This window comes from Carassius carassius, chromosome 30, assembly GCF_963082965.1.
Source record: "Carassius carassius chromosome 30, fCarCar2.1, whole genome shotgun sequence".
In the NCBI taxonomy this organism is placed as follows: domain Eukaryota; kingdom Metazoa; phylum Chordata; class Actinopteri; order Cypriniformes; family Cyprinidae; genus Carassius; species Carassius carassius.
In genome coordinates, this window is record NC_081784.1 from 25,755,338 (window position 1) to 25,773,120 (window position 17,783).

The following is a 17,783-nucleotide window of genomic DNA, read 5'->3' on the forward strand; positions in this document are numbered from 1 at the left end:
TAGTGCCAGTTTATCAGGAAGTGATGTTTTTGTTCTCTTTGACTCATTGGATGGAATTGGTGTGGAAACCCGGCTTATGATGCTTGAAAGCAAACACTTCTTCCAGCCATAATTTCAATAAAATGGCATATGAGTGCTACGTGTAATCTGAAAATCAATTGCAATTTGTGTCACCTGTCGGCGTGCGGGACGTGAACTCAGGATCAAAATGGAATGTGTCCTCTGGTCGGCCCACGGCTGGTTTGAAAGGAGGCTTGATTTCTCGTCTGTACAATTTCTGCTGACCAAAAATACATCATTTAAGACATTTGAGCAGTAATTTCATATTTCAAATTACTGAATGAAAAATGTCATAACATTTAAAAGCTATGTGAACTAAGTGTTGGATTAGTCAAACATAAATAAACATAGCATAATAGCATAGCATAAACATAATCATAGTATAGACAGTTTTATGTCTGAATATTTAAATATGACCTCATGTTTTGGGAGCTCTTCCTTAATTTTTTTGTCTTAACTCTTACGTGAAGATAAGCCTGGTGATGCAATCACAACATGGTGGTCGCCATTAAAACAAAATCGTTGAATAAAATAGTAAACGATCTTGTCCTACACATGAGTTACCAGGCTACACATTCAAGAGTGATTAACTTTACATAGCATTATTAAGTACAAAGTTTGGAACTCACATTCCAGTCTACTGTTGCGAAAAATATATGCCGCTTGATTTCTTCCACTCCATCAGGTCCTGCGCCTGCAAAACAACCAGAGCACAAACATTAAGTCAGATAACAGGTAGCATGGACATATTTATTTATTTATTTTTATTCTGGATGGGATAAAATGCCTCATAAAAATCCATCTTTCACAAAAAAAAATAAAAAACACTATTTCACTTTAAATTGTAATGGATAAGATTCCCATGAAATATTGGTCTGTTTGTGAGTCAGACAAGTGTTGAAAGCACTCTTCTGAAATCCTCTACAGCTCTGTGTCCCATTCTGCTTGCTGTAGCTAAGCTTTTAAAGTCTCAACAAATAGGAATCTAAAAGTGCTGTGCAAAAGTGTTCAACCAAGTGGTCAAGGTTTGTCTGGTTAGCATAACCCAGGTAGCCCCTGTTAGATGTGCCAAATCATCTGGCTGCAAAAGGCATCTTCCAGCACTGATGGTGGTCACAGCCATGATTTCTGTTCCCATGGTAACAGTGTCTTCTCTGATTGGTGGATCTCTCTTCAGGGTTATAAACTCTTTAAAAAGGTGGTTCTATAAAGGTTCTCTATGTGTAATAACTGTTCTATATTGAACCCTAACATCCTGAAGAACCCATTCATGCTGAAATGGTTCATTTTGTTCTTTTTGTTCAAATCTGTGACTCATTATTACTGGAGCTCATTATAACATACTGTATACTGGAGCTCAGTGATCCAACTACAACAGGGGTGCACAATCCTGTTCCTGGAGGGCCACTGTTCGAAAAAGTTTAGCTCCAACCCCAAATAATCACACCTGAACCAGCTAATCAAGGTCTGACTAGGCATACTAGAAACTTCCAGGCAGGTATATGAGCAGACTGTCCTCCAACAAAAAATTATCCTATAGGTCATTTGTGCAAGCACCTTATTACGACGCATATTTATGTTTAAAGTTATATATATATATATATAATGACAGTGTCGTGTTGCATCTGTCATCATTAAAATGACGTATAACTGTCATTACCATTTTATTTACAATAAATGTAATTTGTGGAATTTTTACATGGTCCAACCCGATCTCACAGCAATTTGGACATATTTACTAGGTGGCTCATTCATATGAATTTGTACTAATGACCACATCTAGCTCTGCCCCTAAACCTACCCTCACAGAAATAATGCAAAATCGTGATTTATAGTTCATATACATTTTATAATCATGTGCGTTCTATGGGATCGAATCCATGATCACATGATTGCACATTGTTACAGACTGTTAACACACTCTCAACAGGAAAATGATTTCATTCTTAAAATTAAATATAAAAGGTCATTTTAAAAAAGCAATTGATTTCCAAACAAACTAGTTATTTTCTCATTTTAGTCTTTTGGTCACATGTAAGTGTGAACAGCTCTGTTAAGCTGTTCTGTTAAGTGTTAGTTACCACTTTAACAACCTCATGGTAACTCATAGTAGATCTGTCTAGGTTTATATGCTATCACTAAACATCCTTTCCTCTCTGAACAAAATGAATGGATTTTTATTTCTGTAAACCTACTGTTGCGCTCTATGGCACAACACTTTTCCAGCTTATTAACTATTCAATTTTAATTTTACCATTCAAACCATGTTAGTCGTCCTACACAAGTGAGTCAGGACCTGGCTGGGATGTATACAACTAATCTGAGATGGAAGAATATTAAGCCACAGTCAACACAAGGTCATTTATCTCTGCCTTATAAATTATGGATTAAATGATTCACCCAGCTAAATTCAATCTCGGCTCTGACAAACATTCAGTAGCAATGTCTGGAAGTCTGTCTGCAGTCATTCACACAGGAAATCATCTCTGACTAAAATGATTTTCATGCCCACTGCTGCTGTTGCAAGAACAATGCACAATTGATTTATACTATGTTTAACTAAAAGAGGTATCACTGTGACCATCTGATACATTTATTGTGTTAAGCATTTCATATTGTTTACACTGAAAAAAAAAGGATATATACCAGTATGGTCTTTGATGGCCTCATTTTAAATCAGCTCTTCTCATGTGACATGTTTTTTTTCTTCTTCTAAATAGATTTATACAGTCACATGCAGACGAAACTAAATATAAAATAAGGATTTAGGTGAGACTTCCAGGGATACTCTTCCTAAAACACTACATAATAAGGTACCTTTCATAAGGAACCAAAACACCCAAGTGGCATTGAAATCAGAGCTAGAATCATTGATTTTTTGTATAATTCCCAGCCCTACAGGTCCAAAGATACAAAAAAAGTGTCTATTTCAATGTCAGTCAGAGATCATCATCCTCCCATTTGTTTTAGTTTCATTATTAATGCAAACACCAAACCAGTAGCCAACCAAGGTGATCCTAGTGAACAGCAGTTCCTTCATTAAAGAGGATAAACTAAGAAAGACTACTAAGGAAAACCGAAGAAAAACATTACACAAAAGAAAAGAAAAATGGGGATCTGAACCTGACAGAGGCTATATATACACCCACACACAGGCTGAACAAGATCATTAACCAGACACAAGTGGAAATCAAACAACAAGAGTATGCACAAACCAAGGTAAAACAAAAGAAAAAACACGGATGAAACCTGACAATTGACTAGATTACCAACAACAAACTGTTGCATGTATTCAATCAGTATTGTGACAACCCAAATTACATTAACAGATGGAAGGCAGGTGCAATAGAATATTTGTTGGTTTAAGGCAGTGTTGGGTTCATGTATAGTAGCCTACCTAATCTATTGGAAGGGTTTCTTTTGAAAAGAGCCCGCAGTAAACTCTGGACCTCTGGGCTGAGGAACTGTGGCATGCCGAGTTTTGCCCTGAAAAAAAAAAAAAGGAACCATTTAATCTGTTATTTATTTAGGAAAAATAAATGAGACTGTGATGCAAAGCCACAAACATCACAAATCATCTTGACAGATCCATTGGTGAGGACAAGTTTAGAATTACAAATCTTTAAAACACACACACACACACATACAGAAACACTAGGCTGTCAGAAAATGTACAAATACAACAATAATTCTTACTTGAGAATAAGTGCCATTGTCTCTTTGCGGTCTTTGCCTTGAAATGGCAGGGATCCAGTCAGCATTTCAAACTAGGAACAGTAATAGAAGCATCAGGCTTTGCTCTAGCAAGTTTATTTATGGATGATACAATAAGAGAAGTGTGTATTCAGCACTGCCGCACAGTAACAGAGCATACTGAAACCAAATCTGTCTCAGCGTGCTCACTCTTATGTAACACTTTTCCCTGTGAGTGAATGCATTTAAGGCTGGGTTCTGCTGTGGATATTCAGAAGTGAGCTAGTTATATATGTGGATATTCAGAAGTGAGTTTTAAAGCGAGATTCCACTGCAATTCCACCAAACAACAAGTCAGATCAAATTTTTAAACAACACACATTACAGGAATCAATTCTGTGTTCGCCCACAATTCAATGAAATGTGGCTCTCTGTGTGCGCGGTTTGAGAGCATGCACACAGAAACCAGCACATACGTGCCGAGATTAATTCTCTTTAAGTGCTTGAATGGTTTAAAATGCTGGAATGTGTAAACTGGCAATTCCTGAAAACATGTGCGAATGATCACCTACAATCTTTATTCAAGATAGCCCATCGGGCAAGGCAGTGATACATTTTGGTAGCCCAACTGGAAGACACAAAAGCCCCGGGACGTCCAACTAGCAATTTTGTGAGCCCTGATATTTCTGAAAAGGACAATTTGAACTTTTCAAATGTTATTTATTTTAATGGTTGTGTTTTTTATGTTATTAGCAACACAATGCAAAGTTTCAAGAACTGAGTTTAAATGTGGAATTGAATCTGAAAATGCAGTGTTTGACAGCTAAAAAAATCAAACAAAAAAAAACATGATACTGTATGTCAAAATAGATAAGTGCAGCAAATTTAACCAACAGACCTTGTTCTATGAATGTGTATTGTGATAATTTACTCTTTAGGTGTTTCTGTGTATATATGACAGTATAAATGTTCTTTTTTTACGTTTTATGTTGCTGCCTTACAGTATGTTAAACTGCTTTAACTTAAAATTCCAAAAATCCCAAAGATTCCCACATCAATCTACACTCCATACACCAATATATATATAGCTTTTCTATCCCAGAACTTACAGTATATTTTGTTATGGGGGTGAAAATTTGCTTTTTATACATATTATACATCTTTACACATTTGGATTTCTGCCTTCAAGTGGGAAAAATGCAGTTCACAAAGTTAAATACATTCTGACTTTCAACTTAGAATGGAACGCAGCATAGCGAGGATAGTCAGTGCATTAAAATAACATTAAAACATAGTCTAACTAATGTAATGTGCTTAAGTTTGCACCAAAATGTGTTATTGGACCCCCACAGAGCTGCGGCCACATTATCCTTCAGCCCCGGGCTAGTATGGAATTACATTTGCTTCAATAAAAATGAATGAAACTTTATAAAACTGAACGTAACTTTTTCAGAAACTATCAAAAATATGGCATTACAAAAGAAGAAAAACACAATGAAAATGAAATTGAGAGTGGCGCGCATATTGGAAAGCTCTCGCGATGATTTGTATTACTAAATATGTAAATAATATTTGACCTTCGATCGTCTCATTCTGTAAAGATGAGCTCTTGTCCTTCAAGGCAGCTTGAAGTAAGCATGTGTTACTGAATGACAATAATTACCCGCGACAACTGTTGCACACTGTAACATGAAAAACTTGTATCGATGTTATTGGTTACTTCAGTAACACAAGCTTACTTCAAGCTGCCTTGAAGGACAAGCAGAGGAGGAAGATGATGCCGCTCCGTGTCTCCTGAGAGCTCATCTTTACAGACTGAGATGATCGAAGGTCAAATATTATTTACATATTTAGTAATACAAGGCACGACCTATTGTATACAAATCACATAGAGAGCTTTTTTTTCTTTTTCTTTTTTTTATTAATGCAGAGAACAAAAACAAACAAAAGTATAAACATACATCACATAATATCAACCACACAAAAAAAAAACCAATAAAGAATAAAATAGAACTAAAGAAAAGAGGGCGAAGCAAATTCTAACAGTCCCTTCTTATTAGTAGATACTGAGATTACATTCAAATAGTTTTCCATTTCTTTAAGAAAAACAGAGAAGACAGGTTTACAGTTGGAGAATTTGCATTTGTGAATGTGAAATTTGTTTAGGAAAAAATTTAAATGAATAACAAAACTGATATTTTCGTTTTGTGGGGTCAGAGTCATAATACCCAAATGTAATGTTTTTCATATGTACTGAGAAGCCTGGCAAAATCTTACACTTTACAAACACACCAATATCATCCCAAAGTTTCTGAGTGTAGTGACATGACCAAAATAGTGTAGGCTACAGTTTCTTCAGAACTCTAACAAAAAGAGTGTGTAAGATCGATGTCAGATTTAAATCTTTGTATAAACTTCTTTACAGGGTAGAACCTGTGTATGAGCTTAAAATAAATTTATTTCACTTTGTCTGTGAAAAATAATTTTTGAGGTAGAGACGAGATTTAATCACCACGAGAGCTTTCAATATTGCGCGGCGCACGCCACTGAGTGGCGTCTTACTTCCTGGTCAGAGAGCACCTGTCCATCAAAAGCTCCCCATCCAATCAGAGTAGATCACTGTTAACCCCGCCCCCACGAGAAGTTTGTGTCAAAACTCCAAACGAAAAACTGCGAAGCAAAAGCGAAATCCATGGCAATTCATTCAGAATCCACGATCAGCGAACACGAATTTTTGAAAAACATTAAACAAAAATGAAGCATATTTGAAGAGCCTGTTACATTTGTGCGACTGAGTTGATTTTTTTCATTTTCATTGTGTTTTTCTTCTTTTGTAATGGCATATGTTTGATAGTTTCTGAAAAAGTTATGTTCAGTTTTATAAAGTCACGTTCATTATTATTGAACTAAATGTAATTCCATAGGCTAGCGCTATACACACTCATAACACGAAAACACTGCAGTGCTCACAGTGCCCACTATGATCCTTCACAATCTGCAAGGACACTCACCATTAAGACGCCGAAGGACCACCAATCAGCACTTTGAGTGTGACCTCGTCTATTGACCACCTCTGGGGCCATGTACTCGATGGTCCCGCAGAAGGAGTACGCTCGTTTGTCATGGTCGATTGCCTCTTTGCTCAGGCCAAAATCTGAGAGAGGAGAGAAGATATTAAACCATCAACATGTGGCACCTTCGGTCGATGAAACATAAAGAGCTGGGCCGTGCGGCGAAAGCAAATTAAAAACATTCTGCTCACCTGTGATCTTTATGTGGCCCTCTTCATCAAGGAGAATACTGAGAAGGTGAAGCAACAGTGGATTACATTTCATTTCAATATTATTGTATAGAGAGCAGCTACAGAATTTAAATGAGATAGAGAGGACATATGTTCATTCTTTGCAAAAGTGCAAACCTCTCTATATTAAAAACCTCTTAAAAAGTAGAGTTTAGTTGCAGAACAACATTACAACTTGCCATATTAACACAATCATGAAGATTTGTAATATTGATTTATATTCATTAAGATAAATAAATAATTATGTTCATTTTATCTTGTATGCATTCTTTAAGTTAAAAAATATTTTGTGATATTTAAATATTTCATTCACGACATTATCTGTGAAAAGACATTAAAACTGGTTATAAAAATATAATAAATGTTTACTGTTACTGTGAAATAGGATTTTGATCACAATGCTTTTATTCAATATTAATCTCTCTCCAACCAACCTAGAACAGACTTCCTTGGAACAAATTAATCAATAACAATCATTAAAAATAAATTAATAATAATTTATACTAAAATATAAAAGAACAGTAGTAATATATGTAAAGAAAATAATAACATTAAATGAAATTACATAAAAGTATAGTTAAATATCACAGTCAAGGATATCAGAGTTCAACACTTCCTTTAAACCTCTTGTAAGTGTGTAGGGATGACAGAATTGAGGATATATTTTCTTAATGAATGTACTGGTGCAGTGTCCTTTGGACTATCTCTGCCTATATGCCATTAATCACCTATGACAGGTCTCAGAACAGCATGCCCTTAAGAGATCTACTACAGAGCCCTCCAGCGAGAGCTGCTCTCAGGCCACCTCCATTTTCACCTTCTCAGAAGCAATAGCTCTTCTACTCTACGGAGTGTCCCTTTCATTAATTCCAGCAACGAATCTCCCACAAGAGCCAATTCAGAGTGCAGGTGAGCTTGGTTTGGCCCCATTGTTTGAATAGATATGAGAGAGACAAGGCATGAAAGAGTCACATTACTGTAAGTGGGAGCACAGGAAGGAATATATTAAGGGGCTAGTAATCGTTCATCACAGCTCAACAATAAGGATATTTTTCTGCTGGTCTAGGTCAGGAATTATTCTTATGAATGAGACTGATTGTAATAGCATACTCATGTGGTTGCCTCATTCAATAATGGAAAAGCCTTAAGGGATAGTTCACCCAAAAAATAAAAATGTGATGTTTATCTGCTTACTCCCGGGGCATCCAAGATGTAGGGTGACTTTGTTTCTTCAGTAGAACACAAACCAAGATTTTTAATTGAAACTGTTGCAGTCTATCACTCTTATAATGTAAGTTAATGGGAATCACGGCTAAAACATACAATACGAAAAAAAAAAAAATCAACATAAAACCAAATGAAACCCTGCGGCTCGTCACGATACACTGAAGACACAAAATGATTGGTCTGTGCAAGAAACAGAACAGTATTTCTATAGTTTTTTACTTCTGAGGCACTGCAATGTCGGAACTGTTAGAACTCTCTTGAGCGCGTTCTCAAGCAGGTGTGTGAGGAGACTTCTTCTTCTTCTTACTTTATGGCAGATCGCAGACTTAAAATTGCATTACTGCCACCCAGGGGCGGACTGGGACCAAAAAGTGGCCCTGGACTTTCTGGCCCACAGCAGCCCACCACATCAAAACGCAAACGCCCCTGTTTTGATGTAATTTATTTATTTGATATTTAAGTATACTGATTGGGGATTTTAACCAATAGGGCAACTGATCCTCCATTGAAAAAAAAAAAAAAAAAAAAAAAAAAAAGATAACCTGCGTGCTGCAGCTGTTCATTTAGCGACTCCTAGTGAGCGATACATGTTCATCACGAGACAAACATTCTCCTAGAACTCACACTTTGCATTCAGTTAACAGATGCATGAATATGCGGTAATATAAGTTCATGATCCGATTCGTGAACAGATTATTCTCTTGAGTAAATCTTTTAAAATAATCATTTATTTTGTTTAACGAAAACATTGTGGAAACCCAGTGGTTCACAAACTGGATAGATCTGAGGTGCAGGGCTCGCAAAATCGCTAGCCCCACGTCCAGGGGCTATTGTGTTTTGCAGTCGGGCTCCAAAATGTATCACTGCTCTTCTCGACGGGCTATCGTGAATAGCGATTTAAAATTCACGTTGTTCACTCGCTTGGAGGGGTGAAATGTATATTAGTTGATCGTTTTCACTTGTTTCTAAATCTTGCTGATTCAACTTTTTTAAACAATTTGCGCGCGTTCGAAGCTTGCGCGCACTCGTTCAAAGCACGAGCTGTGAGCAGCATTTCAGACAATGCGCGTACAAAGAATTAATTCATCTTTTGGGTATCGTAACTTCTGAATGAACAAATACACACACAATTATTTCAAAATAATTGTCTCTGCAAGTATTCTCGTAAACACAGTCGGTTATGTTTTAAGTGAACGTATACAGTGGCCTGCTGCTCAGAGAAATTCGCTGTACCAGATGAATCTGTCTCTCTCTAAATTAGACGAAAACGCGCTTGTTGGCTGCGCGATCGACTCACTCATCCATTTGCGTAGAAAAGAGATGTAATATTATGATTTCCGTCAATTAAAAAAAAAAAAAATACATATATATATTTGTGTACCGGGTGGGCCGGCCCACATTGGCTAGCGGCCCACCGGGAAAAGTCCCGGTGCTCCAGATGGCCAGTCCGCCCCTGCTGCCACCTATCTCTCAAGTGGACCATTGACTCTCCTAATTGAGATTGTAGATAGAGTAGTGAAGTGAAGTGACATTCAGCCAAGTATGGTGACCCATACTCAGAATTTGTGCTCTGCATTTAACCCATTCGAAGTGCACACACACAGAGCAGTGAACACACACACACACACACACACACACACACTGTGAGCACACACCCGGAGCAGTGGGCAGCCATTTATGCTGCGGCACCCGGGGAGCAGTTGGGGGTTCGATGCCTTGCTCAAGGGCACCTAAGTCGTGGTATTGAAGGTGGAGAGAGAACTGTACATGCACTCCCCCCACCCACAATTCCTGCCAGCCCGAGACTCGAACTCACAACCTTTCAATTGGCAGTCCAACTCTCTAACCATTAGGCCACGACTTCCCACGACTAGATAGAGACACGTGCCTGCTTGAGAATGCAGTCAGGAGAGTTTGGGTTTAATTTGGTTTCGTTTTTATTGTATGTTTTAGCCGTGATTTCCATCCAGTTACATTATAAGAGTGCTAGACTGCAACAGTTTGAGCTCAAAATCTCAGTTTGTGCTCTACTGAAGAAACGTTTGGATGCCCTGGGAGTAAACAGATAAACATCACATTTTAATTTCTGGGTAAACTTTCCCTTTAATGATAAATGTATACTTTTCTCTAAGAGGCCTCTTAAGCATTCTCAGTCTGTTGATAAACCAAAGTACTTTTCTTTTTTTGGACCACAAAAATCTCACAGGCCTACATGTGTGCTAGATTATACAATACAATAATTATGAACAGGACTGTAAAATAAAGTGCTACCATAATTATAATAGGAAAATCAAAAGAACAGCAAAAAAAAAAAAAAAAAGAAAGAAGAAAAAAAAATGAATGAAAAATTAAAAAGAATGCTGCCATAATGTTATAATATTTAAAACAACCCAATAAATTAATTTAAACATCTTACCTTATGTTTGAAGTTATCCTAAGATATTTTATGGGGAATTTTTTTTTTTTACAATATTTTACAACTTTCATGTAACCTTTTTCTTTACAAAAACATTAACACAAACAAAAAACAATTTGCTACATATAATTTGAAACAATGGCTGGAAACTGCCCATTATGTTACATCAAGAAGGCAATGACAAACATTAAACATAAACTGATTAATGATATTATCACTAGTCATTCTGGCAAAACACATCTAGGTTAGCCAGCTACAGAATGTTAAATATGTGAAATGCTTAAATCAGCTGAAATCGGAACAATATTCAATACATACCACAAAATAAAATGTTTAAAGAATAAAACGCTTGTACTTGGATCAGTGAGCCTCAGCAGTGATAAAACTCTCACACACCGATCCTGGACCATCAGGTCATCCTTATTGCAGAGCCCTGTACACAATTCAGTCTAATGTAAGGTAAAAAGCTTTGACAAGCAATCTGAATCCAGCTGGACACAACACAGATGCTGCTGCAACTGCACCAAAGAAACAGGACGCTCTCTGGGTGGTTGCATCACCCGGTTTGAACCTCTGAATTATGACTGTAATTACATGAGAGTTTCACAGAGTTCTTTTGACTCTAATCCAGATGTGGATTATACTGCTGCTTGAAAATGCAGGACTTAAGCTCTGCTGAACATTATGTCCAATCGAGGTTGTGCCAAGGTTTTCAACACAAGGTCACTATCTAGGCCACTTAAGTAGGCTATGGTGTAAATTAGAACACATGATTGCTATTTACTGATAATAATACATGGGGTTTGGTCGTACTTCTCTGGTTTAAGATCACGGTAGATGATGCCCAGACTATGAAGATGATCCAAAGCCAAGGCCATCTCAGCCAAATAGAACTTCACATCTTCCTCTGTAAACATTACCTAGAAAGAAAGAAAGAAAGAAAAAAATTCACAAACAACTAATTTTTCATTTAGCCAGTACTTTTACAGAAATCCAATCCCTTTAGGATTAGGGATTTGAACAAGGCCCTAACCAGAACATTTAATCATGTAAGTCGTCCCACACAGTTTGTGCTGTGGACATAAATCATCCCTCAAATCATGCAGCTTATTGAGGGTGTAGAGTGTATTATTGCTTTTCTTAGAAATTAGGCTGGAGTAAAATGACTTTAAAGGTGTTAAAGGAGGGATCCAAACATCCACAACACTGCTTGTAAGGTAAAATGTTTAGCTTTTCATTTAAATAATACTTTTAACTAAAACTTACATTAAAGGTTAATAGAAAACCAGCCCTCTTGGGTTTTACCTGTGGATAAATGAGTCATTGTGTCAACCATTCAATTTTACAATTGTTCTGAGTTGTAAATTAATGTCAGTCTCAGCAAGACTCTGTACCTGCAGTTCATACAATCAAAGGGCAAACATATTTATGGTAATGGACTTACAATAGAAGGCGGTTGTATATTACCCAGCTTACACCTTTAATGCAGAACCTGGTCAGTGACAGATCTTCAATGAATCTGCAGTAACACATTGTGTTCTTCTATTTAGAAGACCAAAAACTGCCCTTTTCACAGCTAATTTTAATCACTGGGAGATTTATTTAGACTGTGTAGAGAGCATCAGGGGACAGACAGTGGCATTTTGAGGAGAGTAGATTGGCGTAACAAGTTCCAGCCAGGAGAGCAGCAGCTGTTGCAGCCAGATGAGAGATTTGAGCACCAGCAGTAATTAATTTACATCTCACTTCCCAGGCACAGTTCTGCGGAGAGAATCATGATTAAATCAAGTGCACGAATCTCTCGGTAAAAGTGCTCCAGTTCTTTTTTTTTTACATTAGTGATAAGTCACAAGAAATAAAAGTCCAGGAGTTGCTTTTTATGTAAAATGCAACTGTAGTTGGTCTAAACAAGTTTTTGCCCAACAAAATGTTGGGGTGGTGTTGGCGCAGTGGATAAGACACATGCCTTTGGTGTGAGAAACCCGGGTTCGAATCCACTGTGAGACACCAATGTGTCCCTGAGCAAGACACTTAACCTCTAGTTGCTCCAGAGGCGTGCGACCTCTAACATATATAGCAATTGTAAGTCGCTTTGGATAAAAGCGTCAGCTCAATGAATAAATGTAAATGTAAAATGATCTCTAGTGTGAGATGAAAAAAACCCAGAACCACTTGCCTCTATAGCACTAGCAAACAGCAAAACTGTTTATGACGGTAAGGTACACTAAAGGCAATTCGCTTTAAATAAATAAATACTGTAAATGTAAAGTACATTATGATATCGCCCACCCACTTTTTCATCAGCCTTGTTTCGGAAGTATGTTTCCCATTAATTTTCCCAACTGTATAAAAAAAAAAACCAAGACAAAACAAACCTTCATTTGAGAGTTTTAGCCAGGATTCAAACCAGCCAGCTACAAGGGTAATCATATAGAAACTTTGATTTGAAGCAAAATGTACTAAACTGAACTCAACAACTTTAAGGAAAAGAACTATCCCATGTGTCACCCCCGAACTCATTTTGTTGTGTTTTTCCTCCCCATGTGTTCTGTGTCTCATTCTTTGCACCTGTGTTTAGTAATAATCTCTAGTATTAAAGTTCCTGTCATTACTTCTCTCTTCTGTTGGGTCTACTTCATACATACCTGTGTGATTCCTCACTCCTATGTTAGATTACCCTTGTATTTCAAGAAATTAAAAGATTGTTAACCGTGCTCCTTGTTTCCTTATTCCTTTGAGAGTGTAATTGTGACAGAAGACCCGGCCAGCATTCCTTCATCCATGGTTCCCTCGTCCAGCCCTGAGGGGGCTTCCGATGCTCCAGTGCCTGCTCCTAAAAAAAGCACCCTCCAGTGACCTCTCCTCGAAAATTCACGGCCTTCCACCCGCTCCAGCCTCCTCCACCACTGCCGTCTGGCATCCCCTCTGCTCGCCCTCGGCGCACCATCATTGTAGTGCGAGCTCCGCAGGACTGCCATCCTCCAGCATCACCATGGTCGGAGTCTCCCTCACCTCCACCTCCAGCCTCAGACTCTGCCTCGGCTCCTAGCTCCCTCACCTCCAACGTCACCCATCGAACCATCAGCTCCACCTGTCTCCCTCATCCCTCCAGCTCCGCCTTGGTCTGGAATTGGCCCCGCCATCACCTCTGGACTCCTCTCCTCTGGCTGCGCCTCGTCGCTCTGTCCTACCAGCTCCATTGGGCTCCTTCCTCCCACCAGCTCCACCTGGGACATCAGTCGCTCCGACTCCGCCGCGGATCTCCAGATCTCTGCCTCCACCTCGGTCGCCAGAGTCCTTGGCTCCACCCTGGCCCCCTGGATCCTCGGCGTCTCCACCTCGGACTTCTCCTCCACCTGCTCCACTGCCGTTGGTTGGCCCCCTGGAGTCGGCGAACAATGCTCCTCCATGGCTCCTCCCCCCGTTGGCTCCATTGTGGGTCAACATTATGGCTGTGACCTGGGTCCTGCTGGGCTCCTCCTGCTCTAAGCCTCCTCCCTGGCTCCTCCCTATATATATTTAAAGTAGAAATCTTTTCTACTTCTACGAGGTTCTTGATTTCCTGTGAGTGATTGATCTTAGATGTGATTTAGGCACTTTTTGCTGAGTGAAAATATCTTGCAGAACATTTACACTTTCTAAAATTACAGCAGTTAATTAATGATTAAAAAAGACCTGGGGGGACAAGAGATTTCAGCAGTTTATTGCTGATTCTATATAATCTTGCTATCCTAAAGCAAAGTGGCCTATATCATGTACAATGACACAAAGAGGTCTGCAAGCAAATTATTAAAGACAACTATCTCTACTCAATCAGACTAAAGACAGAACAATATGACTGAAGAAGAGTGATGTGTACAATAAAGCCCAGACAGGTGGAGAAAACAGGTTATTTAGCCGAGTGAATGAGCATGGCCAATGAGTCACATTTATCAATGTCTGAAGGAAACGTCTGCTCCAGATAAGTGTGGGGCTGTTTTCAGTGGAAAGACCAGAAACTGGGTTGAAGTCATTCTATGTGCTGGAGCTTTTCAATCAAAGGCAACTACAAAATGCATCACAACCTGAGTGCGAGAGTCACACAGGAATATGTGTAAACATGATCTAAACTGAATCTATAATGGTACATAACACAATTTACATATTTTGAAGAAAATGTGAGCTTGTGCTACTTTGCTAGGGTATTCTGGGTAGCTATCAAGGAGTTCTGAGTGGTTTATATAGCACAGGGTGAGGAATCTTTAGATTTTTTAAATCCATTTTATCATCCATCATGTGAAAATCACAAGTGATCGATTGCTTTCTAAAGCACTGGCACGTCTCCTCAGTAAGCTGCATGATTTGAAGTATCATTCATGTCTTTAGCACAAGTTATGCACCAAAGTTTAATACTCTGGCTTATGGGTTTGTTTGAACTGTAAATATGAGCAATAGTAATAATGGTGCTTGATACCAATGATTTCCACAAATGGCACATCAAAATAAAGTGCATGCACAGCAAAACAGCGGTCTTGTTGTCATAGATAATGCAAATATAGAATTCTTTCTTCCTTTCAACCGTAAATGCGTCTGTGCTTTGAAACTTTCAATATACACGCTGTAGCACAGGAACAGATTTCGTAAGGAGTGGGGAAAAAAACAATACACTGCCTAGACCAGTATAGCAACACGAGATGATGTCACACCTTAAAAGTCCAATGTTATGGTTTTAAATAAACGTTGCCATCTCTCAGCCGATTACCACGGCAACAAAGTTATTCTTGGTGATTTGCTGCATGTACTTTTTATAGATTTAAACCACTCACTTATCGGTTGGAGAACTCTTGAACATCAGAGGCTGTAATTATGTTAAGCGTGAAACTTAAGAAGCACTATGCAATCTTATTTTCTGAAATAATGTCAGAAATTATATATATAGAATTATATATATATATGTATATATATATGGAAGGGAAAAATGCTTTTAGTATATGTGCATGTTTTATAAATTTTGCCATTTTTAATATACATCTATTTAATATACAATATCTATATCATTTCTGACATTATTTCAGAAAATAAGATTGCATATATATGCAATATATATATATATATATATATATATATATATAGATAGATAGATAGATAGATAGATAGATAGATAGATAGATAGATAGATAACATATACATACATACATACATACATATATATAGCTAGAAAAAAAATATAATACTATTAATAACTCCAGTAAGGAAACATAAGTGATTGTCTATCAGTTTCACCTGCTTTGGTTCAACTGAAAGTGACAACAGGTGTATGGGTAGCGGATAATAGGAAAGATCCAGAAGCTGAAATTTACTACAAGTGCTCTAGTGTCGAAACTCATTACTTATTTAGGAAGAGAACACACACACACACACACACACACACACACTTATGTAGGTATTGACAATAACAGAATTTTCAGCTGGAGTAAAGAATGTCCTTAGTTTCAGTTGCTTAGGATATTTTCAGCACACAGGGGATCTATTACAAACTCTATACTACCGTCAGACACAAACTGTGATAATCAATGTAAAACAAATTATTTCCCCTTGATGCTTTCCAGCATCTAGACAGTATTGAATTTCCCAACAATGGCATTGATAATTTTCCACCGATGGCCTCTGCTGCTATAATGTGCGATTCACAGCTCAGAAAGTACAGGCTTCAGCAAGCCTTGCTGTCAATGGATCAATAAAAACATTTGTTTCCATGTGCAAAGGGAACAGATCCTTGAGGGGAGTTTTCATTGAATTTGGGAGATTAGAAAGTGATGTGATCAAGACAATCAAACACTCCATTAAGGATAATTAAAGTATAGTGAGTGCTAAGAGGGACCAATTACACCATCTACCAGAGAATATGGTGTAATAAACAGAGAATCTATCAGTTCATGCATGTGGATATACAGTACATGTACCTCTGTTGCAGGTGGCAGGTGGATGTTTTGGTAATTACTAAACGACTGAACACTTAAAGCCTATCACTAAGCAATTGCTGCCTAGCTCTACTGTATAATGAGTGGACACAAATACATTGGTATAATTACTGTGTACTGCATTACTCACTCTCATGTTCTCCCAAACCTATATGACTTTTTTTTTCTCCCCTAGAGCACAAAAGGAGTAATTTAGAAGAATCTTCACTGGGATCTTTTACATTTAATAAACTTAAATGAGAATGCTGTCAATCTCCTAAAAGTGACAAAAGCACAATAAAACTACCATAAAATAAGTCAGTTCCACTTATTCTCACATTGTCAAATTGATCATGTAGGATTTGGGATGTGTGAACATTATTATTTTTAGAGCCTGACAGCATCTCTTCCCATTCACTTTCAGGAGAAAAGTGCAGCAACAACATTCTTAAAATATCAGTTTTACAGATCAGAAAATGGATAACACTTAGGTCCATTTTTACTATTAACTAGCTGCTTATTAGCATGCCTATTACTAACATATTGGCTTTTCATTAGTACTTATAAAGCACATATTCTGCATGACCATATTCTACATCCCTAATCCTTCCCAGAAGCTAAACGTAACTACCTTACTAACTATTAATGAGCAGCCAATTAGGAGTTTATTGAGGCAAAAATCATGAATAATGGTTTGTTAATAGTGAGAATAGGACCCTATAAACAAAGTATGACCAGAAAATGATATATTAGGGGATTAGAGCAACATAAGTTATAACTAGACATAAACATTTACAACTGAACAAGCATGTCATGTTTGCCTGTTTTGTAACAGCAGAATTATTTAGTTGAATTGAGCTGTTTCACAAAAACTGACCTCTTTGGAGAGGCGTGTGAAAAGATCTCCCCCTCTGAGAAAGTCCAGTATAAGGTACAGCTTTCCTTCTGTCTGAAAGGCTGAGGGGAAAAGCAACAAAGGTGGCATTTAAGCAGTATTTTTCAGAAGCACAAGGCAAAAAACCCTATAGAAGTTACAAGCCACCCATAATAGAAATGTTACATTCAAGCTACTGGCTATTTTTTTATTTATATATAAATACTTATCAGATAATATAAATTAATTTTACAATCAGATCAGACATAATCA

The 17,783-nt window shown here is 37.7% G+C and overlaps 1 protein-coding gene across 1 annotated transcript in view; it reads right to left on the minus strand.

Moving 5' to 3' along the window:
- Positions 1–17,783, minus strand: part of LOC132110969 (ribosomal protein S6 kinase alpha-2-like) — a 47,268-nt gene that overhangs the window by 12,753 nt on the left and 16,732 nt on the right. The window contains exons 5-12 of the mRNA XM_059518120.1: positions 17,514–17,593; positions 11,511–11,617; positions 7,016–7,053; positions 6,765–6,907; positions 3,757–3,827; positions 3,458–3,546; positions 690–754; positions 175–277 (exon numbers count right to left, since the gene is read on the minus strand). Coding sequence (XP_059374103.1) covers positions 175–277; positions 690–754; positions 3,458–3,546; positions 3,757–3,827; positions 6,765–6,907; positions 7,016–7,053; positions 11,511–11,617; positions 17,514–17,593 — 696 coding nt within the window. The remainder of the gene's footprint in view (positions 1–174; positions 278–689; positions 755–3,457; positions 3,547–3,756; positions 3,828–6,764; positions 6,908–7,015; positions 7,054–11,510; positions 11,618–17,513; positions 17,594–17,783) is intronic.